Source organism: Carassius carassius, chromosome 5 (assembly GCF_963082965.1).
Source record: "Carassius carassius chromosome 5, fCarCar2.1, whole genome shotgun sequence".
NCBI classification, from domain to species: domain Eukaryota; kingdom Metazoa; phylum Chordata; class Actinopteri; order Cypriniformes; family Cyprinidae; genus Carassius; species Carassius carassius.
Window position 1 is genome coordinate 30,977,992 of NC_081759.1, and position 27,481 is coordinate 31,005,472.

The window sequence follows — 27,481 nt, forward strand, 5'->3', positions numbered from 1 at the left end:
TAATAATTATTTTTTTTATTTTTGATGTATGCATTGCATTCTATGCATTTAAAAAGTAAAAATATTTTTTTTCTAAAAAAGGAAACTTAGTTGTTCATTTTAAGAGACCCAGGAGTCTTATTTTCTCTTGCGTAATTAATATTGCACTTTAATTGAGCAAAAACACATTTTATCCGATTACTCGATTAATCGATGGAATTTTTGGTAGAATATTCGATTACTAAAATATTCGATAGCTACAGCCGTGTTTGCCTGTTGGTGTTTCTGCATGTAAATATAATCCACACTCTACTGGAGATTGATTTGTACTTTATAGTTTGCTCACACGACCCCCTCTTCCACACACAGACACATTGATCTGCTTTGGTATTCCATTGCTTCACTATTCCTGACCACATATGCAAAGCGTAGCTCTTTAACAATGACACAATTATTCAATTCAATTCAATTCAAGTTTATTTGTATAGCGCTTTTTACAATACAAATCGTTACAAAGCAACTTTACAGAAAATTATGTTTCTACAATATTTAGTAGTAGCTAGTAGTTTGTGCACGTTTGACAGGATTTTAGAAAAATAAAAATAATAATAATAATAATACAAGACGTAGTCAGCTAGATGATGAACTATCAATATTATTAATTAATAGTAATTATAGGATGCAGTCACACATGTAGCAATAATTGTTAGTTCTGTTTGTTGATTCAAGGTTAGGATCATCTGGGGTCCTCTGAGGGTCAGCATCATCTCTTCTCAGGTGTTCTGGATCCAGACTGGAGCTTGTGTAAATCCTAGTTACCCCGTGGCAAAACATAGAAACAAAATAGAGACATCATTAGCATAGCTGCTGATCCAACAAAGTAAAATTAGTTTTACCCAAGCTAAAGAATAAAAATGCAGATGCAACTACACTCACAATTTAAGAGATACATTATTCGAATGCTTGGCGAAAGAGATGCGTTTTTAATCTAGATTTAAACAGAGAGAGTGTGTCTGAACCCCGAACATTATCAGGAAGGCTATTCCAGAGTTTGGGAGCCAAATGTGAGAAAGCTCTACCTCCTTTAGTGGACTTTACTATCCTAGGAACTACCAAAAGTCCAGCGTTTTGTGACCTTAGGGTGCGTGATGGGTTGTAGCGTGGTAGAAGGCTAGTTAGGTACGCAGGAGCTGAACCATTTAGGGCCTTATAGGTAAGTAATGATAATTTGTAACTGATACGGAACTTAATAGGTAGCCAGTGCAGAGACTGTAAAATAGGGGTAATATGATCATATTTTCTTGACCTGGTAAGGACTCTAGCTGCTGCATTTTGGACGACCTGTAGCTTGTTTATTGACGAAGCAGGACAACCACCTAGAAGTCCATTACAATAGTCCAGTCTAGAGGTCATGAAAGCATGAACTAGCTTTTCTGCATCAGAAACAGATAACATGTTTCGTAGCTTGGCAATGTTTCTAAGATGGAAGAATGCGGTTTTTGTAACATTGGAAATATGATTTTCAAAAGACAAATTGCTATCCAATATAACACCCAGATTTCTGACTGTAGAGGAAGTAACAGTACATCCGTCTAGTTGCAGATTGTAATCTACAAGATTCTGTGTGGTGTTTTTTGGTCCAATAATTAATATCTCTGTCTTATCCGAATTTAATTGGAGAAAATTATTTGTCATCCAATCTTTTACATTTTTAACACACTCTGTTAGCTTAGATAATTGGGAAGTTTCATCTGGTCTCGTTGAGATATATAGCTGAGTATCATCAGCATAACAGTGGAAGCTAATTCCGTATTTTCTAATAATATTACCAAGGGGCAACATGTATATTGAAAATAGAAGAATTATGCACACACAGTCCTGTCTGCTATTCAGCTGCTGCTTTTCTACTTGCAATCATATTTGTATATTGTAGTGAAGTGTGTGTGTGGACCTTTATGTGATTACAGCACCTGTAATTTGAACTCTTATGTTGACAATGAGGTGCTCAACCGCACATTTCATTTGGTGCTATAATACCCACAAGCCTCAAGACAAAAGAGTTTGGGTTACACACACACACACACACACACACCTGAACACAAACCCTTCAGCACAAAAACACAGCATGAATGCTTGATTTTATTTTGTAAGTACAAATCCACTTGTACATGGCTTGACTTCCCTTTTCTTCAGTTTTCAGGCAATATTTGTACAATTGTACAATAGTTCTTTCAAAATATCATCTTTATCACCTCAAACACGTTTTAATCACACATCTCAATTTAATCTCAATATAGGTTTCCAAAATCATTCCTTTCCTGTTCTCAATGATCCATTACTACCTGTGATGTCATCAGAAAGGGACTTACCAGGTACACGCTGCTCATGTTACGTTTGTGGTGGAGTCTATTATTGCACGCCTCAGTTTGTCTGATAACATGCTGTTCTGTTAGTAATACTGATGTAGAGCATTAAACAGTCTGAATTAAGTCTCCACCCACTTCCAACTACATATCACGGGATTCTCCTATTACTTAATAAACTCAGGAATCTCATAATCTCATTTTCTCTCTTTCTCACCAACTGTCTAGTTTTTAAAGAGTTACATGTTCTGCATGTGCAGGTGTGTAATGAACACAGCAGACATGTATCTGAGTGTGTGACATCATCAGACAGTGAGGGTGAGTTGAGAGAGATAGATAGATTAAATGAGAAGAAAACGTTATTGTCTTAACAATGACCTCATTGGACCCTCACTTCTGTGCTAGACAGAAGGATTATGGGTAAACCTGGGGCAACAGGAAGAAAAATGAAGGTTATGAGATCATAGGGGTACAAAAAAAAACACTGTCTAGAAACGCATACACAGGAGAAGGGATGCTTGTCATTTGTGGATGGTGTGAATGCAAAGTGCTCAGCGTCCTTGAAGACAGAGGCCAAAACATGCACACAGTAACATTTCACATGCATGCAAACACATTTGGTTAATGTTCTGCCCTTTTCAGTGGAAATTACAGTTATCCTCATTTGCATGGACTCACCTCATAAAGTAATGCGTTTGCATACAAAACTTGTGAAGACTATTATTCCTTTGCCATGATGAAGAAGTTGTAAGTTATTAAAACATTATTAAAAACCATGCAAGCCTGAATCTTTCTAATGTAAATGAGCATCTTAATGAGAAGCTGTCTGGCTCTACAGCATGATGATCTTGGGTAGCATTACTTGCTGTTCAACGCACCATAGGCAGTGACTGTAAATGCCTTAAAAAAAGATGTTGACAGCAAAACTAACAGACATGGAAGTAAATTGTTGTAATAAAAAGATGCTAAGTATTTCAGTGAATGCACTCAATTAATAATAATCTTTCACCCTTTAAATCACTTTGCCACAAAGGTAATTAAATATTCCAATTAAAATATTTTACCATGTGTTTTTGTATGTGTAAGACAGACAGATAGAGAGAGAGAGAGATAGAGAGAGACCTGTCTTGTCTTTGCACACTGCAAAACAGTGCGATATATACATAGGCAAATACACACACACACATATACAGTATACAGTCACATACATATTCATACATATAGGCCAACACACACAAACATATATATATATGAAGAATGAAAGAGTGATTCGCCCTATAACTGTCATTGAAGTGATATGTTATTTGGCTTTTAAGCTTTAATATTGTGTCATTAATATTTTCTCGTCTTTTATTATTTTACTATTGGTCTATTGATTTGGCAACGCATCATCGAGACACACATAAAGGGAGAGATCATAGAGAATTTAGAGAATAGAGAAGCTCCTCACCTGACTCTCTCGGTCACGAGCGCGGCGCGCGGCCGTGAGGGGACTCCAGTCTACGAGAATCTGCTTCTTGAATGTTCAGTTACGCGTGAGGTGTGTCCTGTGTGTCCATATGAAGCTCACCACTGCAACCATCAGGTGCATTAAGAAAGGGACCGGCAGAAACGCGTTACCAGTACTAAAAGACAACGCAATGAAGGGATACAGCAGCACGAGCAGCTGTAGTGAAAATGACGCTTACTAATCTTTCTCTTTGAAAGAGAAGACTAAGAAAAAAAGGCGAGGGACAGAAGAACTTGGACTGCGGGCGAGAATAACATCGCATGGGGCCATGAGCGGTGCAGACCCCGCAGCGAACAAACTGTTGAGTTTCAACCAACGGTAAAGCATACAGTTACTTCATATTTTTTATAGACTTTGACATTTACATTGAGATAATATATTTAGATGTTTGTTTTCTGGGGGTTATTCTGACACAGCCATAGTGCAGCAGTAGCTATGAGGGGTTATAGACTGTTGAATCTCATTTGAACGTGCAACAAGCTGCACCCTCCCCGGAGTGATCAATCAACATATTGGATGCGGCTATTGGAAATACGCACTTAAAGCATAAATATTTCATCCTTCTTTTTTACAAACTGGCATTCCAATCTTACATTTTAATTATACTAATTGTTTGCGTGTGTCTGTGTGTGTTTTAATTGGTCTAGTAATTTCAAAAGCCCCCCCCCCCCCCCCCCCCGAATTAAAATTGTAATAATTTGCTCACCCTCATATTATTACAATACAAACTGCCAGTAGATGTAAAGCAGGATTTCTGTCTCAGTCACCATTCACTTTCATTTCATGAAAAAATGCAATAAAAGTATTTTTGTGTTCTGAAGTCTAAAACGAAATGAGTGTTTAGTTGACAGAATATATTTTTTTTTTTGGCTGAACTGTCTCTTTAAGAAGCTGCGCTCTTATTTCCCTTCAGCACCGCAGCAATATTTGTAGAGTCCACAAGTCTTTGCATCTGGAGTAGATTTAATTCAGATGGGACCTCCGATGCTTTATCGTACGTATAGCCTAAAGGATACAAGACAAAATGTTTTAGACTTTCCCACTGTGTAATAGTGGGATATACTAGTATGGAAAATCGGTAAATTATTCATGCGAATACCTCTTGGTGGACATCCATGCGCCACTGTTAGCGACTGGCGTCACAGTAAACATGATGATTCCTCTGATTAAAATATGAAAGAAATGTGGGTTTGGTGTTCGTTTTTAGACTGTTTGTGGTAATGGTAAAATGTTGTGAAGGTGAGGTATCCACAATCATAGGGGGTTTTCCTCAACACCGCGGCAAATCTGCGGTAATTTGAGGTGTGCGTGAGGTCACTCAGCTATTACTTACATGACATTATAATGTTGCCGTACATTCAATGAGTGCAGGACAAAAATACACCTGTTGACGTGTCCCAGCAGAAGCATACTGTATCACACATTTTTACCATAATAGTAGCCTATTTTTTTTTTTATGAACAAAGCCACACACATACCACTTGACAGATCATGTGTCATCACAATAATGCAACACATAAGCCATTTCGAACTCTTGACCTGAAGCATTTGAGGTAAAAATAAATATGTAGCCTACAATTGCCATTAATACAATTCATAAAAATAGACTCATATTGCAGATAGACTGCTACTGAATTCTAGGCACACACCCTAGAAAAAAAAATAATTTTTCAGTTAAAATGAGTAATTTTCAAATGTCCTTCTTTCCCTCCCATACTGTCTTTGTATATGTTTGTCTTTGTAATCCATTTTTATCAAACATATCCTCTCAAAGGAAAGCTCTCCGACTTCCGGCTGCAGTGTTGGCTTAATTATATGAATCTGTTTTAACAGTTTTTTTTTTTTTAGGGTTGGCGCATAATGAGAAAGTTGAAGCTCAAAGGGCAGTTTTGTTCTCAATGATTGCATTGTTAGACGTTTGTTGTCAGACTGTCTGTGGTAGCTTCACTTGTAACCTTTTCTTTGGTCATGTGGCAAAGTCTGCAAATGTCTAAGGCATTGAGCTCTGCATCATTGAAAACATGATATCATGCCAGATCATTATCACAAAATTATTATCGCAGATGCATAACAGGAGTGACTACTGTGAACAAATTTGACCGTATTCTGTTTTGCAGTATTACCAGAGGGTAATGGCTATGCTAATTATATAATGCTGTTGCTGTCATCATTATCATAATCGCAAACACAGTCATCTGCCAGTGCACTACTACTAACATCATCATTATAGGATTTCTTTTCATAAAAATAATCTCATTTTTGTGAAATGATTCGTTATATCAATGAAAGCATTCAATCATGAGCAACAATAAAAGGTTTGTTTAAAGAGTTAAAAGAGAAACAATAAGCTGTTTTGCGTCTTAAGATGTCTGTATGTCTTTGACTGTTAATTGTTTTCTCCTCCAAGGTAGTGTTACTGCTGCTGCTACTCCTTCCTTGTCTTGTTTACCAGAATCACTTGTGCATTTTGTCTTAAAATGCTCTTAGTCATTTGAGATATGGTTCAAGTAACTGACTGTAATCACCAGTGGGTCATTCTGACAGGATTATGCAGCCATTTCTGAAGTCGACCTTTTATCTCATTTAATTTTTTTCCAATCTTTCAATTAACCGTCTCCCTTCCCCCATCTGAGAGTATTTCATGGTGTATAGCAGAAGTGCATTGGATATGAGGTATCTATGTTTAAACCTCTAAAGCTGCATAAATAAACCAAGAAGGCATGCACACTCTTGTGAATCAGGAACATATTTTGTATAACGATGCCCACATGGGGTCGGCACATGCAGAACTTAGTATTTAATTTATTAGAAATGATGGCTTATTATATTGGCCTAACACTTTCAGCTTTAAATAAGGGTACTGTTAAACATATAAACCATATTTAAATCCATAAAAATTTCTACATTTATAAAATGGAAACAAAGCCTACAGAATCTGCCTACAACTTAGCATGCAATGTATATACATGCATGATGTGCAGTATCTCTTTTGTTGTCAGTAAAGGCGTTCTTAGCTGCATTCTGCACTAATGGAAACATAATGATAGCCCTCACACAGAGGAAATGTGTTTGTTCACATGCACAGTTTGCATTGCACTTGAAGTGAACTGGCTATAATAAATGTAAGTGCTCATGTGGTTCAAAATATAAATTGTTTAAACCTCAGTAAGAAGAGATGTTGTCTTCAACAAATATAATATTATGAAAAAGAAGTTAGCCAGAATCCCAAGTAGTTGACTAAAACAGCAGCATTATTAAATTGATGTTTCTGTTTTTATTAATGTTGAAATACTTTTTGTTTCATATCCCAGTTTAATATACAGAGACAACTATAAGTAAGCCATTTGTAGGCTGCTGCCCCTGAAAAGTAAACACTGTAGGTTGGCAATGCTTTTTTAGGTTTGAGCATCTTATCCTGACATAGCAACACTGGCTCAAACAATGGTGTCAGTTTGAGGGTGGGACTATGTGTTTTCCCGTCCAATGGCAGACAGGAAAGGGCTCAATTATATAAAAAATATTTTATATAATTGATTATACTAGTTTATGCTACATATTAATCAAATGTCTTATTGACAATAATAGTAGCTGTAAAGTATACAAATGGAAAGTCACTCAGTGAAATTGATGCTAACACTTTTAAAACACTGGCATGTAAACATTTTTGTTGCTTGCCATGCACCTGCATTGATAGGAAAAGCTGGTCTTCCATCCTTATTGTTGAGCTCTGATGGGGAATATTTGGGAAATCAGTTTGAAACATTTTATTTGAAACATTTGCTATTTTATTTGGCAGTGCTAGCAGCACAGGAATCACACACCTTCAGTGCCATTACAGACTTCCTAGTGAAGTGGTTTTAATGAGAGAGATCCTCTGAGGTTTTGAGAAGATGTGTGATGTTGTCAGCTGAGTCACTAAGCATATGGTTCTCGCTCTAATATTCTGAAACTACTTCACTCGGAAAGTGTCAGGCTATGAGACCACAAATTTGAGTGTGCAGGGCTACTACCTTTTGGAATGCAGTTTTCTGGTATTGAAACTAAAATACAGTTTCTTTATGCTCTTAGGTGTTCACATGTGTTGATAAGGAAATCACATTAGCAATACGAATGTTTTAAAATCATAAAATAGACAAATATTCCAAGGGAATTAAAAGATTTGCACTGCAAACTTATTGTGTGCCTTTATGAAATGAATTTAAATGTTTATATGCTCTGTTTTGCAGCTCAGCGTCGGAGGATCTTGGGTGCCGGAGAGGAGAGTTCAGCCGGAAACACTATGGATCAGTGGAATTGGTGAGGACTAGCATACGTATTTGAGCTTTTCTATGCATTTATATATTTACATATTCTTGTTATTCTTATTTTCAATCAATTTTTTTCAGCATGTGCACTTATGGGAAGGGAGTAGCTACGTATTTCTGTTAGATTTTTTTATACGTATGTCTGTGGTTCTGTCCGTTTTATCAGATGAAATTTGTATGTCTTTGTAATTAAATTGCCAATTGAAACATCATCTCACCCTAGCAGGATTTTTGCAGTAGGTTAAACAGGCACAAAATAGCATCATTTATATGATTGAGAGTGTTTTCCCTGGTCAAACACGTGTTGTACTGAGTGGGTGTGGGTGTGTTTCTTTCAGCGCTGTCTCTCCAAGATAGTTGTTGCATGGAGGAAGTGGCTTAATACCACACTAGATGCTACATCCTATGTGAAACGCGCAGGAGGTTTGTGGGTAGAAAGAAATGGGTGACCTTGTGTCAGATAGCACCGTGTCACAAAACCACATGCATTATCATACACAACAGATGGAGAATATAAATGTGTGCATATGACTGCATGTGAGAAGGGCATTTGTTACTCCATGTGCCATTGTTCTTAGGTATCTAAAGCTACCGTGGCATCCAAAAGTTTGAGACCAGTGAAGAAAATGAATTTATTTTGATTGCAAATTATATTATCAGCATAGTAATTTGTTTTGTGAGATTAAAAAAATTGTACATGAATTGCATAGAAGATCAAAATTCACTGTAATCTTGTTAATGCATTTTGCATAAGAGTACCTACAAGGTGTTCTGAGATGCTTGAATCTGACTGGTCAGTCGTGGCATTCAACATTCTGATATTTCTGAATAACGACGGTTGTCCAGGGAAACACAGTATAACTGACCTATCTGTAATTGTGCTTTGTTTCTCTACAGTTTCTACAAAGCATCTCAAATCAGGATTTCAAATCAGTTTCATGTCCATGAATTTATTTATTTTTTAAGCATCCAGAATAATTTACATAATTATTCATAGTCTTTACCACAAAAAGAAACATGGAAAGGTCAATCCTGGACACTCCACATTCTCTTTCTTCTCAAATAATAAAATAATTTCTACTCAAATCAATATTTCATGTCCATTTAGTTAGTAAGTAGCTGTGTAATATGTTTCACATCAGTGTCCTCTTCTCTCTGTTGGGGTTTATTTTGCAGTAATGGCCATCTGATTGCTTACCCTTCTCTTATATCCATTGTAAATTTAAAACAAGAAATATCTAGTTCAGTTTAAAAAAAATTTTACTTTTTACTTTTGTTGTGTTGCCTGTCTTTATTTTTCCATGTATTTTGTTTTTAACCTGCATTTTACTTTTTTAACCAGGATGCGGTTTCTATTAAATATACTTGTACTGTTTCTCTCTTGCTGTGCTTAATTACATTCATTATTCCAGAATGTGTGTCTCTTATTATGGATAACGTATTTATCTGTCTGGCAATGTTTTTCTGTTATATCAGTTATTATATTATACTACTAATTGATTATGGTTTTCATGCCAGTGGTTGCATAATTTTACATTTACATTTTCATGTGTGCATTTACCATTTAATAGTGTAATCATGATGATGGGAAAATAGCAGTATTGACCACCTTCATTACATTATAATACAATTACACTGATCAAACATACAAAAAGTAGACAGTCAACAAGGTTACACACAGACTTTGAATAATAGTGTATGGTTATAGGGACATATTTTTTTATAGGCTGAATCCTGAGGACCAAATGAATAAGAAAGGTGTATACTCTTGATGTTTAAGATGTAATTTCTACATGCATGGCTGACTAGCTGTATGGTTCAGTCGGTTTATATAGGTGCATTAGCTCCAGGGATCCTCTTATAGGTGATTTTATGACCTCTAAGTGCAAAGTGTGTATCTAAGTGCTGAAGAATGTAATGTATGTGTGTCTATATGAGGTTTTTGAGTTAAAAGCTTCCCAAGTGCTCCATCCCCTCATTACTGCATGATGACCTAATGTAAACATGACTGTTGTTTAGAAGCTATTATATGCTGAACCATTTCTAGAAGTGGCTAGATATCATCTAGAAACTGATTCCATAACCTATAATCATAGAAAACATTAGACCTGATCACAGAACAACAGCCAATGCAGTATCTTTGTTGGAAAGCAGAATGTTCTGCATTTGATGACTTTTCTATTGACAAACTACTGATTTATTACTGCTGTTTTTTCGCATACTTTATAGATAAGTAGGCATATTTGAATGCAGGTACTTTATTGCCAAAGGTTGACTACTTAATTAACATATTTAATGAGATACCAAAAATATATGATTCCAACCAAGGTAATAACCATATCCTAAACATTTTTTTTTAGGTTGTGTTACACGTAGTGGACTTTTTTATTTATAAATTATTATTATTATTTTTAAAATATGTATTCTCGCATTCACTTTTGATCATATGTATAATGTGCCAAAAATGTTAATGTTTCTCGCCTCACATTCAATTACAAATGTAACACTTGAGTACAGGAACCAGTTCTTAATATTAACTAGTTGCTTATTTCATGCCTATTATTAACATGGTTGTTTATTAGTACTTATTAAGCACACATTCTGCATGACCATATTCTACAGCCCTAACAACAACCTTACAAACTATTAATTATCAGCAAATTAGGAGTTTATTGAGGCATAGTTAAATGGTTTGTAATAGCAATAATTGGACCTTAAAATAAAGTGTGACTATTACAAATTATATTACATGAATTACATAAATGATTTAGCCTAATTCCAAACAGCGTAAATAGCTTGCATTACTGGCCTTTTTTCCCATAAAACATGTCCAATGTTAAATGTTAAGCTACCTTAAACTCTTTTATTGTTAAAACTGAAGCGTTGTGTTGGAATTTGCGCTTAGTTTCTGTGAACAGAAAAGCCCGTCTTTGATGTGATTGGCCATTTCAATCAATTTTACATTTTTAAGTGCTTCAGAAAACTGGCAGGCCCTAAATATTGTTCCCTCTAACTGTTACATGGTGGTTACGGCCCTGGGTCTTTGTTTTCATTAAACAACAATTGTTTGATATAATATAGTGTTGCTAATATCAAGGCTTGTTAGGATAAAAATGGGAGTAACATAGAAGAGGTACCTTTTATCGCTTGTTGCATCGAGCTTGGTCGGGAATCAGTATATAAAGGAGCATGAGATGCAGTGTTTCAAAGAAAGCAGATGAAAATGCTTTGTCATCATCAGGGCAGTCTATGACAGGACTCAGCTGTACTTACTCAGCTGCAGTATATGTGAAAGCTGATAACATCAAAGATTGAGAGAACACAGCTGACCCACTGTGCCCACCGATACACAGGCTGAAGACATGTTGGAGAGATCTTGAGGAAGAGAAATCTGATAAGGATTGACTTGGAACAATGCTTTTTTTTGTCCCCCTTTCATTTAATCACTTATTCTCCAACCAGACACATTTTTGAATGTGCTCTTCAGTGCCTCAAATGTCCTCAATATTCTTCATTTAAATTCTCTCACCATTATATTTCTGATGTCAACTGAACCCGGGTGCGCACCAAAAGTGCTAGTATGAAAGCACCCTTAGTTTTCCTATAACTTACTTTTCCTTTTCCTAACAGATCCCTGTTACTTTGATCTGGATAAATAAATATGAATACAATTAATATAAATATAGGCAGAGTTGGATCTCCACATTTACCTGCAGGTACTGTGCAGTTTAGTAGTTAAATATAAGTGTGTTTTCTGATACTATTTCTTTCTTATAAATACAAATAGCTCTTGAAGATGACTCCTGAATTTGAGAGGTTACTGTCTGAAATAATTGACTTTGAAACCAATATAATCACACAGTTGAGTGGAGACTTAAATGTGTATATTGTCGTGAGCACCTCCCTCTGGCTATATTAAAATTTCTAATAATGCTGCATGATGACACATACACATCTCCTAGTATGCATCTTCTGCCTCTGACTTATTGCTCTTATTATAATTATTTGATTCTAACCAGGTCCAAACGCCTTCGAACCCCACACACATATGCCGAGCAGAGGGAGGGTTGGCTGCAGAGTGAATGTGGTGTGTAAAATTAGCATGTTGGGCTCAGTGGAACATGGTGCCTGCAGCTCTATCATATGAAGCATCAAGAGTGACTCACACTCACTGCGTCCAATACTGTGGGTGGGTCACTTTCACAAGACTGTTCAAAAGATGGGACATGGGATGGGACACAACTAAGCAATGTTGAAGAAAAATGTTTTTTATTTGCTTACAGATTGTCTGAAAGTTATCTGAGAGTTCAGACCACTTGTCAAAGATTTCGTGTGTAGTTCTGGCGAGAAATGCCAGGCGTGGGAAAGAACAGCACACTTATATAAATCAAGTCAGTATGATTTGTTCATTTACAGTATGTGTGGGTGTGTTTTATTGAGGAAAATCCTTTGTTTTGTTAAATATAACTAAAACCAGTTATATAACTTCACCTTCTCCCTCCTCTCTGCTTTTTTCCTCTAATTCTGCAATTAAATGTTCATCCAGCTTTAGTGGACAAGTTCATGTGTGTGTGTTATGCAGACGGTGTTGGCTACTTTGAAATTAGCTTGTCAAACTAGAAGTTAATTATACTACCCTAGTAAAAAAGTAAAATATTTAATATATTATTTGATGAGGATTGTATGATCTTTGAATAATTTCAATCTTTAAATGCAAGATATTTAAAATGTGAACATTATGTGAACCTATACTTGAAATAGTTCTACTTTAGTACAAGCAAAAAGTCTTCATTACAGGTGCATCTCAATAAATTAGAATGTCATAGAAAAGTCACTCAAAGATTCTCTATGGGGTTCAGGTCTGGTGAGTTCGCTGGCCAGTCAAGCACACCAACACCATGGTCATTTAAACAACTGTTAGTACTGTACTTTGGCAGTGTGGGCAGGTGCTAAATCCTGCTGGAAAATGAAATCCGCATCTTCAAAAAAGCTGGTCAGCAGAAAGAAGCATGAAGTGCTCCAAAGGTAAATGTTAAACGGGTGCAGTGACTTTGGTTTTCAAAAAACACAATGGACCAACACCAGCAGATGACATTGACTCCCCAGTTAACACAGACTGTGGAAACTTAACACTGGACTTCAAGCAACTTGGGCTATGAGCTTCTCCACCCTTCCTCCAGAATCTAGGACCTTGGTTTCCAAATAAAATACGAAACTTGCTCTAATCTGAAAAGAGGACTTTGGATCACTGGGCAACAGTCCAGTTCTTCTTCTCCTTAGCCCAGGTGAGACGCCTTTGACGTTGTTCGTGGTTCAGCAAATTCCTTGACACGTCTGTGTGTGCTGGCTCTTGATGCCTTGATCCCAGCCTCAGTCCATTCCTTGTGAAGTTCACTCAAATTCTTGATTAGATTTTGCTTGACAATCCTCATAAGGCTTGGGTTCTCTCGGTTAGTTTTGCATCTTTTTCTTCCACACTTTTTCCTTCCACTCAACTTTTTGTTAACATGCTTGGATACAGCACTCTGTGAACAGCCAGCTTCTTTGGCAATTAATGTTTTTGGCTTACCCTCCTTGTGAAGGGTGTCAATGATCTGGACAACTGTCAGATCAGCAGTCTTCCCCATGATTGTGTAGCCTAGTGAACCAATCTGAGAGACCATTTCTGAAGGCTCAGGTAACCTTTGCAGGTGTTTTGAGTTGATTAGCTGATTGGCATGTCACCTTATTCTAATTTGTTGAGATAGTAAACTGGTGGGTTTTTGTTAAATGTGAGCCAAAATCATCACAATTAAAAAATGAACTTTTCCATGACATTCTAATTAATTGAGATGTACCTGTATGTATTTAGTTGGACATCAGCTTTACTTGTGCACAATTAAAGTGCATTAAGTATAAAATTGGTTGTTCCAATTTAGCATACTTTGAGTATTTTAAGTATAACAAAAGAACAATTGCAGCATATTTTTATTAGGTACATAAAGTCCACATTTGAAGTGGATCATAAAAGTTTTGGTTCCAAATACGGAGGTAACTTTTAGAGTAAGCCATAGCAACTTATTCTCTGAACATATCCTGCTCCGGAGTTGGTTATGTTACAGGGTTAGTTCACTTCAGCGCTATCCGTGCATACGTGAACTACTGACGAGACTCCAGTGGGCATGACAGATTGTAAAGTAAACTACAAATAGAATTACACTGAGAAAAAAAAACGTATTGCCCCTTTAATGTGTCACGTGTAACTATGGAAAGCACACAATGCAGGAATAGAATAAACAAGATAGTCTTTTAAATCCACAGGCAGGAGAAATGCAGAAATTAACACAAATCAACATCAACACCGGAACTAAGGAGCAATGGCAAAACACAGGGCTTAAATAATAGAAGACAAATGAGAAAATTAATGGAACTGAATTAACTAATCAGGGAAACTCAGGAAAACTAGGTCAAAGGAACAAAAGACAGGAGATCAGGAACTCAAACAAAAGTCGACGGAGGGAGGAACCATGGTGGAGGAAGGGCTAATGACTTCAAGGGGCTGACTAACAGAGATGGTGCAGATGGAAGTGGAACCCAGGATGGAGCTGAGTAGATGGAGAGCCAGGGCGACACCAAGAATCCGGAGGAACTAGTGACTCAAGCGACCGAGGTGGAGACAGGGATTCAGAAGACCGCAGCGGAGCCAAAGTGACAGAGGATGAAGGCGAAGCTGAAGGGAAGGAGGAGCCTGACAGAGCCAGAGGGACAGAGTAACGAGGTCATAGTCAGAGGAGTGGAGTGGATGGTCGATGACAGACCAAGACTGAGCCAGAGGGACGAGGTAGCTCAGTGGAGCCAGTGGGATGACGGGCCATCTCTGACGGTGGAGATGAGGGAGCTAAGACCCAAGGCAGAGCCTATGGGTCAAAGGACTGCGGTGGAGTCCAGGACTCGGAGACTGGAGACGGAGACTGGAGATCCTCACTCCTAAGGGTGAACTGAGGGAATGAGATAGGGCTGAGGAACTGGCTGGTTTTAGGAAAGGAGGCAGGAGATGGAGGCTGGGAAAGAACACAGGAAAACACTTCCCCTTGGAATTATAAGGTTATATCTGACATTTTTGTCAAAATTGAGTTAGTCCCATATTGTTATTCTGTGACAACTTATTAACATTAATTGATAGATTTTTTTATAAAAAAAAACAATGAGGTTTTATCTACACAGTCAAATGGAATGCAAAAACTTTGAAGCTCAATAACTCAAAACTACTCGGAATGTAATTATAATTCCAAGGGGACGAACAGGAGCTGGGTGGAACCAGCTGAGACGCAGTAGATTCAGGGCTGTGCAGAGACATAGGAGACTCAGGAGTAGTGGTTGACTGATATATCAGCATCGGCCAATACGTTTTTCTGCTTGGCCAATGTGTTCGAGGTGGGACTTTTATTTTGATGGCGCTGAGAACGGAAGCGCCTGAGCGCACACAATGCTCACACTTTCCCTCTAGTTTACTATCGTCGGTAACAGTTATGTCTAATATGGATAGACGTCTGTCTAATAATCAGATGGAATGGTTAAACAAAGGAATTAATGTATACAAAAAGTATAACAATTTAAAACTTTGTCAAAATCCAGCTGTGAGTTCTTGTGACGTGTAGTTTTATCCAGCATGATCACGTGTTCTCTGTGTGACAGTCGGTCCATGTTAATTGAATGCTTTAAACTTTGAACTTGTGATTATTGTCGAATTATGGTGCACTTTATGCATTTGACCACTGTCATATTCATGTCATTTTCTCTGTGTGCTGTATGTCAAATGAATGTTACCCTGGATTTATTTGAAAAATATGATTCCCAATGCACACAATCTTCCCAGAATACTGAGTGCCCTGTTGGTTACAGTCACAGTGTTTACTTACTTTTTAATTATATTTTTATTAAATATTTATTTATGTGAGAAAAATACTTTGTCATCTAAAGTATAAGTATGTTTATTTTACACACTTGTTATTTTTTAATCCATTATTAAATTATTTCATATTTCTTAAATATTAATTGCTTTTTTGAGGCTCTGGCTTCAGGGCGATGATTGGCTCAGTCACAGCTGTGCACGCTGGCTCATGTGCCGCAGTGGGCTCAGGCTCTCCATCTGCAGTGGGCTCGGGCAATTGCTCCATGCAGTGGGATGACTACTGGCTGGTCTTTGGTTTGGGAGTGGGGCTGGAGATATCCTCTTCAGCGGGGCAGATGGAGAAATATAACTCATTACTCTCCAGCACCCACTCCACAAATGCAGGGAAATTCTCCTTTTAACTGTCTGCTGGCTGGCATGCCTTACACCGTTCAGGCTGGGGATGTAGAAAAGAGCGAGCGATCCGAGAAGAGAGTAAGGCATGCCAGATCAATAAAGTCCTTGGTGTGGTCCTTCAACGGACTGTCCTGTTGCTCCAGGCAAAGCAGCTGGACTGCAGGCAGGACCATAGTGGGAGAAAAAACAGAAGGCAAGGGAAAGAAATGCAGCAAAACATTTAACTTCGGACTTCAGGTATTCTGTCACATGTACTTGTAGCTATGAAAAGCACACAACTCAGAAATAATAATAATAATAATAATAAACAAGATAGTCCTATAATAAATCCACAGGCAGGAGAAATGCAGGAGATTAAAGCAAATCGACATCAATACTGGAACAAAGAAGCAAGGGCAAAACACAGGGCTTAAACAATAGGAGAAAAACAAGATAATGAATAAATACAGGTGGAACCAAATGAACTAACTGGGGCAACTCAGGAAAACTTGGTCAAAGGAATAAAAGATCAGGAACACAAAAGTCCAGAACCATGACACTTAAGTAACTTCAGTAAATAAAATATAAAAATAATTTACATTTACATTTAGTCATTTAGCAGATGCTTTTATCCAAAGCGACTTACAAATAAGGACAATGGAAGCAATCAAAATCAACAAAAGAGAATACAGTATGCATGTGCTATGACAAGTCTCAGTTAGCCTGACGCAGGACACATAGCGTCTTTTTTTAAGTTATGTAATAAAAAGAAAACAGAATAGAAAAAGAATAAAACAAGCTAGTGTTAAAGGCCTTTTTTTGGTCTTTGTTAATTGTATACTAAATAAAAAGAAAACAAATATATAGAATACAAAAATAATAGAGAAGCTAGATGGCTAGTTTTTTATTATTAATATTTTATTATTATTATTATTTATTTTTTATTTTATTTTTTTGGAAGAAAAAAAGCAGTTAGTAAATGCAAGTCTAAAAGTGGCAAGTTTTTATTTTATTTAATTAAGAATAGAATATAGAGTGCTAGGGTTAGAGGGTCAAATGAAGATGGAAGAGATGTGTTTTTAGCCAATTCTTGAAAATGGCTAAGGATTGAGTTATGCATGTAATTCCACCAGGAGGGAGCATTTAATTTAAAAGTTTAAATTTGTTGTGCCTCATTGGGATGACACAATAAAGCAACATTGACTTGCAGAACACAAGCATCTGGGGCACATAAGTCTGAAGTAGTAAATTTAGGTAAATGGGTGCAGAGCAAGTGGTAGTTTTGTAGGCAAACATCAATGCCTTGAATTTTATGCAAGCAGCTATTGGTAGCCAGTGCAAATTGATAAACAGAGGTGTGACATGCATTCTTTTCGGCTCGTTAAAAATTAATCTTGCTGATGCGTTCTGGATTAATTGTAAAGGTTTGTTAAGACTGGCTGGAAGAACTGCCAGAATTTTTTTTACAACAGTCCAGCCTGGACAGAACAAGTGCTTAAACAAGGAGTTGTAAAGGATGTTTCAAAAGAAAGGGCCTGAACTTCTTGATGTTGAATTAAGCAAATCTGCATGACCGGGTAGTTTTAGCAATGTGGTCTTAAAAGTCAGCTGATCATCAATCATAACTCAAAGGTTTTTGGCTGTTTTTGAAGAAGTTATGGCTGATGTGCCTAACTGGATGGTGAAATTGTGATGAAACAATGGATTTGATAGAACCACAAGCAGTTCTGTCTTGGCAAGGTTGAGTTGAAGGTGTTGGTCCTTAATCCAGCAAGAAATATCTGTTAGACAAGCTGAAATCCGAGCAGCTATTGTTGGCTCATTAGGATGGAATGAGAGGTAGAGTTGAGTGCCATCAGCATAGCAGTGATATGAAAAGCTATATTTCTGAATGACAGAACAGGGATGCCATGTAGACAAAGAAGAGAAGTGGTCCAAACACTTAGCCCTGAGGCACTTGGACACCTCACCTCTCTTAGATACCTTGAAGGACCTATCTGAGAAGTAAGACTCAAACCAATGGAGTGCAGTTCCTGAGATGCCCTTTGCCAGTAGGGTTGACAGGAGGATCTGGTGGTTAACTGTGTCAAAAGCAGTGGACCGATCCAGCAAGATAAGCATAGAAGATTTGAAATTTACTAATATAATTATTTTAATTTAGTAATTTACTTTATATCGTAAAATTTAATCATTCATGAATTAACTAACTTAATTAGGGTGACAGCATGAAATCTTAACAGGTATATTTATTCTAAATAAATCAAAAACACCCTAATTTATATAACCATGTCAAAACATATTGATTAATTTGTATGAACCATCACCCATTGCATTTTAGTTAGTTACCCCCTACACTGGTATTCTGTTTGTGTGTGTTTTATACAGTTTTAGAGAAAGACATAAGAGCGAGATCTGCCATCATATATTTTTTTCTGTCTCTCACAAACACACACAGAGAGAGAAAGAGAACACACACACACACATAGTAAAATACAATTGCACAAAATGTTGCTTGATTGATGCCACTGCTACAACCTGTGCCCCTTAAACTTTAAAATTAAAGGTCCTTCACTCACCAAAAGGGCACATGAAGCAGCTCCTCTGGCATTTATCCATAACTGCATGTCTTATAATACTTCATAGGCTAATTGCAAAAATGTGCCTGGTATTATATTATATTACGTAATTGCTTCTTAAACATTTCATGACCCTTTCAAAGTGAAATTATATTGTTTTTTATGTTGCTTGTAATGCATATTGAAGCAATTCAGAAATGAAATGTCCATTTGAGACATTTCAGCTGAAAACTGCAGGTTTATAGGCTACTTTTCATTTTAATCTGTTTCCAATTAAATTGTTGAAATCCCAAAACAAAAGTTTAAGTGGTATAAAACTTGCAGTGATTAATTTCCTGCAACTTCCAAAAACTGAAAAGACTCTTGTGATAAATTTATGGTAATTGCAGGCCTTTGTTTGATGGCCTCATTGTATAAACCTGTTCTGTGTTTCACAGTTCATCCAAAGCTCCATTCCACAATGTGGAATGATTTAGATTATGGAAATGTTTTCTTTTGTTTTTTCCTCAGATACAAATGCTTTGCTTTTTCCATTTGTGTCCCTCTCCATATTTTTTCCTCATCTCATCTGTTTCTCTCGCTCTATTGTGTGAGGCATGAGAACACATATATAAGCTCTCTAAAAAGATCACTGTTACATCCCAGTCATAATAGCATTGTGTGTGCTCGTTTTTGTGACATATCAGGAGACACAACTCTGTATAATGACATGGGTATGACACAGGTATTACAAGGAGAGGGTGACTTATGAGGACATAACCCATGTCCCCATTTTTCAAAACGCTTATAAATCATACAGAATGTGTTTTTTTGAGAAAGTAAAAATGCACAAAGTTTCATGTGAGGGTTAGGGTTAGGTGTAGAGTTGGTGTAGGGCAGCGGTTCTCAATTCCAGTCCTCGCGCCCCACTGCTCTGCATATTTTGCACGTTTCTTTTTGTTAACACACCTGATTCAGATAATCAGCTCGTTACAAATGAACTCCGTGCATGAACTGTGTTCCAATTGTTCATTGCTCCCTACTCCCTGAGCAGGGGAAATCTGTTGAAGTTTACCTCACATCGAAACATTCATTCACTGATTTGTGCTGTGCAGCGTCTTTAAACATGGACAACTGTGACATCATATACCTCTGTAAATCAATACAATTTAAATTCACATCTTGCACACTTCAATGCACTTTGATTGGAACATATAGCTACGTTCGCTTCGAACTGGAATCATGGCTGAATATCCTGTGATGTCCACTTCGCAGGGCACTTATGTTTGAATAGAACAAATGTCTGAAGCGCTAAGAGAAACGTTCAAAATGTGCAGAGCAGTGGGGCGCGAGGACTGCAATTGAGAACCGCTGGTGTAGGGCAATACAATATACAGTTTGTACAGTATAAAAACCATGACGCCTATGGGATGTCCCCACTTTTCACAAAAAAAGTGTGTGTGTGTGTGTGTGTGTGTTTTGAACTTTTGCTTGAGTTTGGTAGACTCTTCTGTTATTATCCTGCTATCATTAACCTCATGGCATTTATCAAAACAACTTAATAGCACCACAAAATGTCACCAGGCAAAATAAAAAAATCTTATGAGACACGTAATTGTGTCTCTGTGTGCTTAAAGTAGATTCCAGGGTTGTGTAAGTCCATTAGAGGGGATGTTGTGTTTCACAGGCATGTGTCATGAGCAAATATCAAGTTGTCTCAAGGGTTTTGATCCCCTGCATCCATTTTAACGATGAAGAAATTTATCCACAAAACCTTTTTAACGATTTACCTACCACTGTTTTGCAGTCAGTGTACACTTAATGTAAATTAAGACAGGCTTTAAGTAGCCTATTACTTCTAAATGATGTTTTGATAACATTATAAGTGGACCTCAGAGAACAGTACAAGATAATAATAAAAAAATGGAGAAAGTTCATGACCCCTTTAATAACTACACAATGTCAGTGCTAACACCACCCAATACCAACTTAGCATGCACTTTTATAAAGAACAACTTTATATAAACTAACTCTTTTTTCCACATTGGTCTTGATTTATCTAAACTAGGACACCAAATGAGTACTTATTAAGCGATTAGTTTGAACGCAAGAGTTTATCTAGAATGTTCTGCCTGGACTTTTGGCATTCTGAGGCCAAGTCACACCATCTGCCACACACACACACACACACACACACACGCACACACACACACTCAAATACATACAACAACAATCTCAAACTCTTACAGCCAGTCTCTCTCTAGCTGCAGTGCAGCTGCAGTCTGTTTTTAGCAGTTTGGTCTGCCAGATACAGAGAAGAGGGAAGAGAAAGAGAGGGAGGCAGGCCAACAGGTGGAGAAGAAAGGTGGGAGAAATGTGAGGAGGAAAACAAGGTGACTGAAAAAAAAGGAAATGGGAGAGGTTCTGTGTTCTGTTACCTAGCAACCAGCATTGCTCCATCTGGGGGGATGTTGAAGTTTTACTGCAAAGACCAGATTACATCGTGTCAGGTGCAAGTGATTGTCCCACATACACACACACACACACACACAATATCTGTGCAGATAGACTTTATCTGAGACTACTTGTCTTACATATAAGTGCTGAAACAAACAGGTGTGTGTGTGTGTGTGTGTGTGTGTGTGTGTGTGTGTGTGTGTGTGTGTGTGTGTGTGTGTGTGTGTATGTGTGTGTGTGTGTGTGTGTGTGTGTGTGTGTGTGTCGGTGTGTCGGTGTGTGTGAGTGTGTGTGTGTGTGTGTGTGTGTGTGTGTGTGTGTGTGTGTGTGTGTGTCGGTGTGTGTGTGTCGGTGTGTCGGTGTGTGTGAGTGTGCACAGATGAAGTGATCAATGCTGCACACAGATCAGACACACAGGGATCACTTAGTTGTAATTAGTCTGTGAATATGTGTGCAGCTGCTTTAGCATTTATATTGAAGGTTTTACATGTAAACAACATCATCTTTGTGTATCTGTGTTGAGTGTGTCACTGCAGACTAGCTATATGCTGCTTGTCTCTCTTGTGTCTTTTTATTAGCACCTCTACAGCACTCTCAGACCTCTTAGATTGTGGCTTGACCATTTGATAAAAAAATGAACTGAAGACAGTTTAATAAAGAGATTCATCCAAAGAGGGTAAAAAAGAGAGTGAGAGAGAAAGACAAAAAAGTAATTAAAAACGCCTTCAGTGTCGCATGATGCTTCAGAAAGTAATAGTAAGTAAGAGTAATATATTATTATCAATAAAGAAAACAGTTATGCTGCTTAATAATTTTATGAAAACACTAATACAAAAGAACACCATTTATTTGTAATAGAAATCTTTTGTAATCACTTTGATCATTGTAAGTCCTTGCTGAGAAAAAAAAGGATAAAAAATAATAAGAAATCTTACTGAATCCAAACTTATGAACCCTAGTAAGCATATTACAATGAAATATTTAGAAAGGTACAATTCCAGTACAGTTTCTTAAGTTGTTATGCTGATAATATAATTAGCACTAATTATTTAGAGAAATGCATTTTACTAGACTTTTGGAACCTATTGAATAGCTGTACTCTGTAATGTCTTTCACAGGACGCAGGTGGTTTCATATTCATGGCATGTCTTGTCTTTCTCCTCAGCTCATCTCCAGTGATGCAGACGGGGCCATACAGAGAGCTGGGCGATTCAGAGTGGAGAACGGTTCAATAGATGAGGTAAGATACTGAAATATTGTACAGTCTGAAATGTGTGTGTGTATATGATGGATTTTAATAGACTCAAAGTGGCACGAGGTTAAACAACCCTACAATTATTGAAGTTCTTTTGACCATGGAGAGATTCAACAAGGTTTTGAACTCATTTGCTTGCATACTGATGGCTGTGGGTTCAAGTCAGTGCAGCATTGCAGGCACGGGGGCGATGCGATGTATGTAAATATATGCATAAGAAGTGAAGGTGGACAGGAAGAGGAGCACCGATTAAGAGAAGTGGGAGGAAGGATGAAGAAAGCAGAGAGAACAGATATATTCATTTGAGCAACAAATCAAAACTGCCAGCTTTTGTGTTTTGTGAGCATGTCTGTAGGTGTTTCAATGAAACACTAATGCATCAGCAAAAACAACAATCGAAGCCGAGTGATTCAATCAGTCCCCAATGTTCTTGCTCTCCTTTTCTCCCTCCATCCACCTTTCTTTTTCATTTCAAGCACCAGACTGTAGCTATGACAACCTCCAATGCTTTTCCCACCAAAACAGACCTCTGATTGTTTTTTAATGATTTAGGGTGGACTGTCACCAAAGTGATTAGGCTTCTTTTGAGTATATAGGGAGGCTGTTGTTTATGTTGACTTGTTTACAATTTGTCAGTGTGAAAAATATCAATTTTACACTTTATCCATTTTTCTGAATTTTGGACATAAAGGTTTGTATTTTATGACCTATACTATGTTTCGGGTGACTATAAAATCTACTTTTTCTTGACTTTGCTTGCCTATTTTTTAGTTGCTGAAGGTAATGAGTGAAAAGTAGTTTGATTGCAGGAATTAGCTTAATTTCCATTACAGATTTGCACAAAACTTTTGCAATATTTGCTGTAAACATGACTAAAGCGCAATTTTTTTCTAACGCATGAAGTCATGAAAATGGATGATCGTAGGTTTACATATATCAAAGCCACTGCACTAGCCATTATTTTTTATCGAAGGAGACGAACAGTCGTGTATCTCTTTTGCAAAGCATTGCGGAGAGTCGCTTGGAACATGCCAGGCTGGTATAACTAGAGTGGCCGCGATCAAATCCGGTGGTCATGTCGGAGCCTTACGTATATGCCATGTGACCTCTTAATGCAAAAAAAAAAAGGTTTTCAAATTGCCTAAGAAACCACCTCATATGAGCATGAATATGTTTTGCAATATATGGGAGCTTTTGCGAAATTTATGTGTTTCCATTGGGCGTGTTTTCTGACCAATCATGGCATGTGGAACATTCAGAAAATGATCAAACAATGCACAAATATGCCTACATATAATGTATGGGACCCTACGGAGCATGTCAATAGGATAACAAAGCCAAAACTCAGACATTGTAGGCAACATAGAAACAGGAAAAAGATTATGCATTCTCACCCTATTGTTTGTTGCCATTTTTGCTGGTTTGTCTCCAAGATAATATTATCTATATGGCTAACATAATTTGTGATAGTCTTGAGCATGCAATTAAAACCAAATTCCAAATTTAATTAGTAATGTTTTGCGTTATGTGCCATCACTTTCCATTCAAAATGTGACTATGAATTAAAATTACAGCTGTATCGTTGTAAAAATTGTAAAGAAAACATAATATTTTATATATTAAATATAAAGTTCTATTTATATATTAAACAAATATATATATAAAATCTGATTGATCTTGGTTAAATTCTTGGGGGACTTTTTTTGTAGGCCTCTGACTACACGCCTGGAACATGGAGGCGAACTGACGTCCATTTGGAGAACCCAGAGTATCACACCAGATGGTACTTCAAGTACTTCCTGGGAAAAGGTGGGATTCCACTGCCAAGTATTGAATATGCACATATATATATACACACACACACACACACACACACAAACTCGCAAATACTCTTTTATACACATACTGTACATGCACACATATCCATGTTGGGATGTGATTTCTTTTTACTCAGCAGAGCATAATGAAGAGAATAACACTATTTTGAATCTATGGAACAGAAAAACTTGAATTACGTAGGGAATAACTGAACAGTTTGAGAACAGTCAAAGTAGGGTCTTATTAAGAACAGTTCCACTTTATCATACCATTTACCAGCTATATGCTTTATCACTCTTTTTTCTTGTCTTTCTTTATCTCCCATACTCACACAAAAACACTGTTGTTCCCACACGTTTTGAGGCAGATGCTGCATGATGTCTCTTTAATTGATTTAAATCACTGCAAATACCTTTCATTCAATGAGAGGGTGATTGAATGAGAGAGGGGGAGAGAGACCAAATATGCTTCAGAGGAAGGGTGGAGAAGCAGAGACAGACCAGATCTTGTCTTCTAATTGGATTTCAGCCATTTTTCATTTGTCTTCTGTCTGTAAATCTGGTCTGTCTCAGTCCAAAATATGCTCCTCAAACAGCAGGCTTCCATCCCTTGCTTCCTTTTTCTATCTGATTCTTATGCGCCAGGAATAGATCTAAATAAACAGGCATCTTCACAGCCGCGTCTCTGAGGGCAGTTCACATGGTCACAGCACTTTGGTGTGGCATCTATCAGCAACATTGCGCAGGCAGCACATCAAGAAGGCAGCAAAGAAAATAGAACCAAAAACTTTTATATGCAAAGATTTATATGCATCAACCAATTTTTTTTTTTCCTGTACACTACCATTGAAATTTTTGGGGTAAGTAAGAGACGGCAAACTATATTAATCCAAAATGACATTAAAGACGTTTATAACATTACAAAAGATTTCCTTTTCTAATAAATGCTGTTTTGTTGAAGTTTCTATTCAGCAAAGAATCATTAAGTTGTATTGTATTTGTACTGTGTATATTTATTATGTATATAAATACACACAAATACAGTATATATTTTGAAAATATTTACGTTTATACATTTAAATATTAGTATTATTGTATTTTATATTATATATAAATATATTTAATATATAAACATAACATATTTTTCTTAAATATATACATTATTAAATATACATGTAATAAATATTATAAATATAAATATATAAATTATAAATATATAAATATATATTTAAAAAATATTATATTTAATAAATATATATTAAATATATATATTTGTTTTTATTGATTTATACATAATAAATATATACAGTATACACACATATATTATGTAAACAAAAACGTTTTTCTTAGATGTGATTAATCACGATTTATCATTTGACATCACTAATATATATATATATATATATATCATCACAGTATTATTGTTTTTACTGTGTTTTCAATAAATGTAGCAATGGTGAGAGACTTCTTTAAAAAAAAATATTATTGAAATTTTTGATCGGTAGTGTATATCTGACATCTGTAAATTATTTTAACATTGAGACATTCAAGTACATCCCATTTAAACCAAATAAAAATGTGCATTTAATAGCTAAGTGAAATAAAAAGCAGAGGCAGTGACTTTCCCTTCATTCTGTAGTTCATCAAAACTACGTGGGGACGGATGCAGAGAAGAATCCCTTCTTCCTATCTGTGGTTCTGTCAGACCAGAACAACCAGAGGGTCCCACAGTATCGAGCCATCCTGTGGCGCAAGACGGTGAGTCAGCCAGTGACAGGTAACAGCATGTGTGTGTGTCACTTTTGCTCTGTGCAGTGACTCACATAACAGACTGACCTCTTCATGAAGCAACATTGTTTGGCTCTGCTGTCTCAAAGGCCAGAATGTGAAGACTAAATGCCTAAAAAAAACCTGAATAGCACAGTGACACGGTATTAAATGTCACTTTCCTATCAGCAACAAGTTCTTGGTTATAAAACCCTGTTTCGTAGCCTCCAGCAATACTGGCTTGCTGTCATGTTATGCAAAGTCATATTTCGCTTCATATTTGTATAATTTGCTAAATGTGTCCTTCTCCTTTAGGGAACTCTAAAAATCAGCCTTCCATACAGTCCGACAAAAACACTATCAGTCAAATCTATATTAAGGTAAGTCTGTTAATAATGCATCCTGCTTGCCAGTAAATAAATGCACATGCCAGAATTTCATTTGAACTAAATAGATTCAGATGCATTACATTCATATGACCCTTTTGCCCTCCAGTGCCATGAACGTGGATCGTTTTGAAAAGGGCCCAAGGGAAATCCTTAACCCAGAGATTCAAAAGGTGCCCATCCACACCTGTCAATCAACATCACATGTTGTCTGCTCTGTTCATTACTGTCTGTTTCTGCTCTGGTTTGTTGTTCTGCTTCATAATCATTCAAACACAGGCGCTGTATGAGCTTCTGTTGCTCCAGAGAGCTTTGCCTTTGTTGAAATGTGTTGCCGCTAATCAAAGACTATTGTCAGCAGCAGTCAGATATTTGAATGCATGAACACGCTCTCTGTAATGTTTGTGTAACCCACACTATTAGTGCTCCTAACTGGTGTTTAGAAATTTAACCTAGTTGGAAACTGAATTATTCATTGTTCTGAGATATAATTCATCTTTTGATTTTTGATTTTATTATTATTATTGTTGGCAGGACTTACTGGTGCTGGAGGAGCAAGAGGTGTGTACTGTCAAATGTGTGTACGTGTTTGATTTATGTATGCGAATGTGAATAAATGACCTTCTAAATTATTTCTCTATCAGTTTGTTAATGAATTCCCAATGTATGCTCATCACATATGTTTCTGTGTTCTTACAGGGCAGTGTAAATTTTAAATTTGGTGTTCTTTATGCCAAAGATGGACAGTTGACCGATGATGAAATGTTCAGCAATGGTGATCACAGAACCACTCCTAATATGCTTATATCATAATACTAAATA

General features: G+C 36.9%; 1 protein-coding gene across 5 annotated transcripts in view; it reads left to right on the top strand.

The window, feature by feature from the left end:
- Positions 1–27,481, top strand: part of LOC132141234 (GTPase-activating Rap/Ran-GAP domain-like protein 3) — a 73,229-nt gene that overhangs the window by 21,713 nt on the left and 24,035 nt on the right. For 4 of the 5 annotated variants that reach the window (XM_059550578.1, XM_059550574.1, XM_059550576.1 and 1 more), the window contains exons 2-9: positions 8,079–8,148; positions 22,600–22,674; positions 24,399–24,498; positions 26,146–26,264; positions 26,589–26,653; positions 26,769–26,832; positions 27,194–27,220; positions 27,359–27,434. In XM_059550578.1, coding sequence (XP_059406561.1) covers positions 8,079–8,148; positions 22,600–22,674; positions 24,399–24,498; positions 26,146–26,264; positions 26,589–26,653; positions 26,769–26,832; positions 27,194–27,220; positions 27,359–27,434 — 596 coding nt within the window. Of the gene's footprint in view, positions 1–3,822; positions 4,171–8,078; positions 8,149–22,599; positions 22,675–24,398; positions 24,499–26,145; positions 26,265–26,588; positions 26,654–26,768; positions 26,833–27,193; positions 27,221–27,358; positions 27,435–27,481 lie in introns of those variants that run through there. The other variant, XM_059550575.1, reaches the window with a different exon arrangement.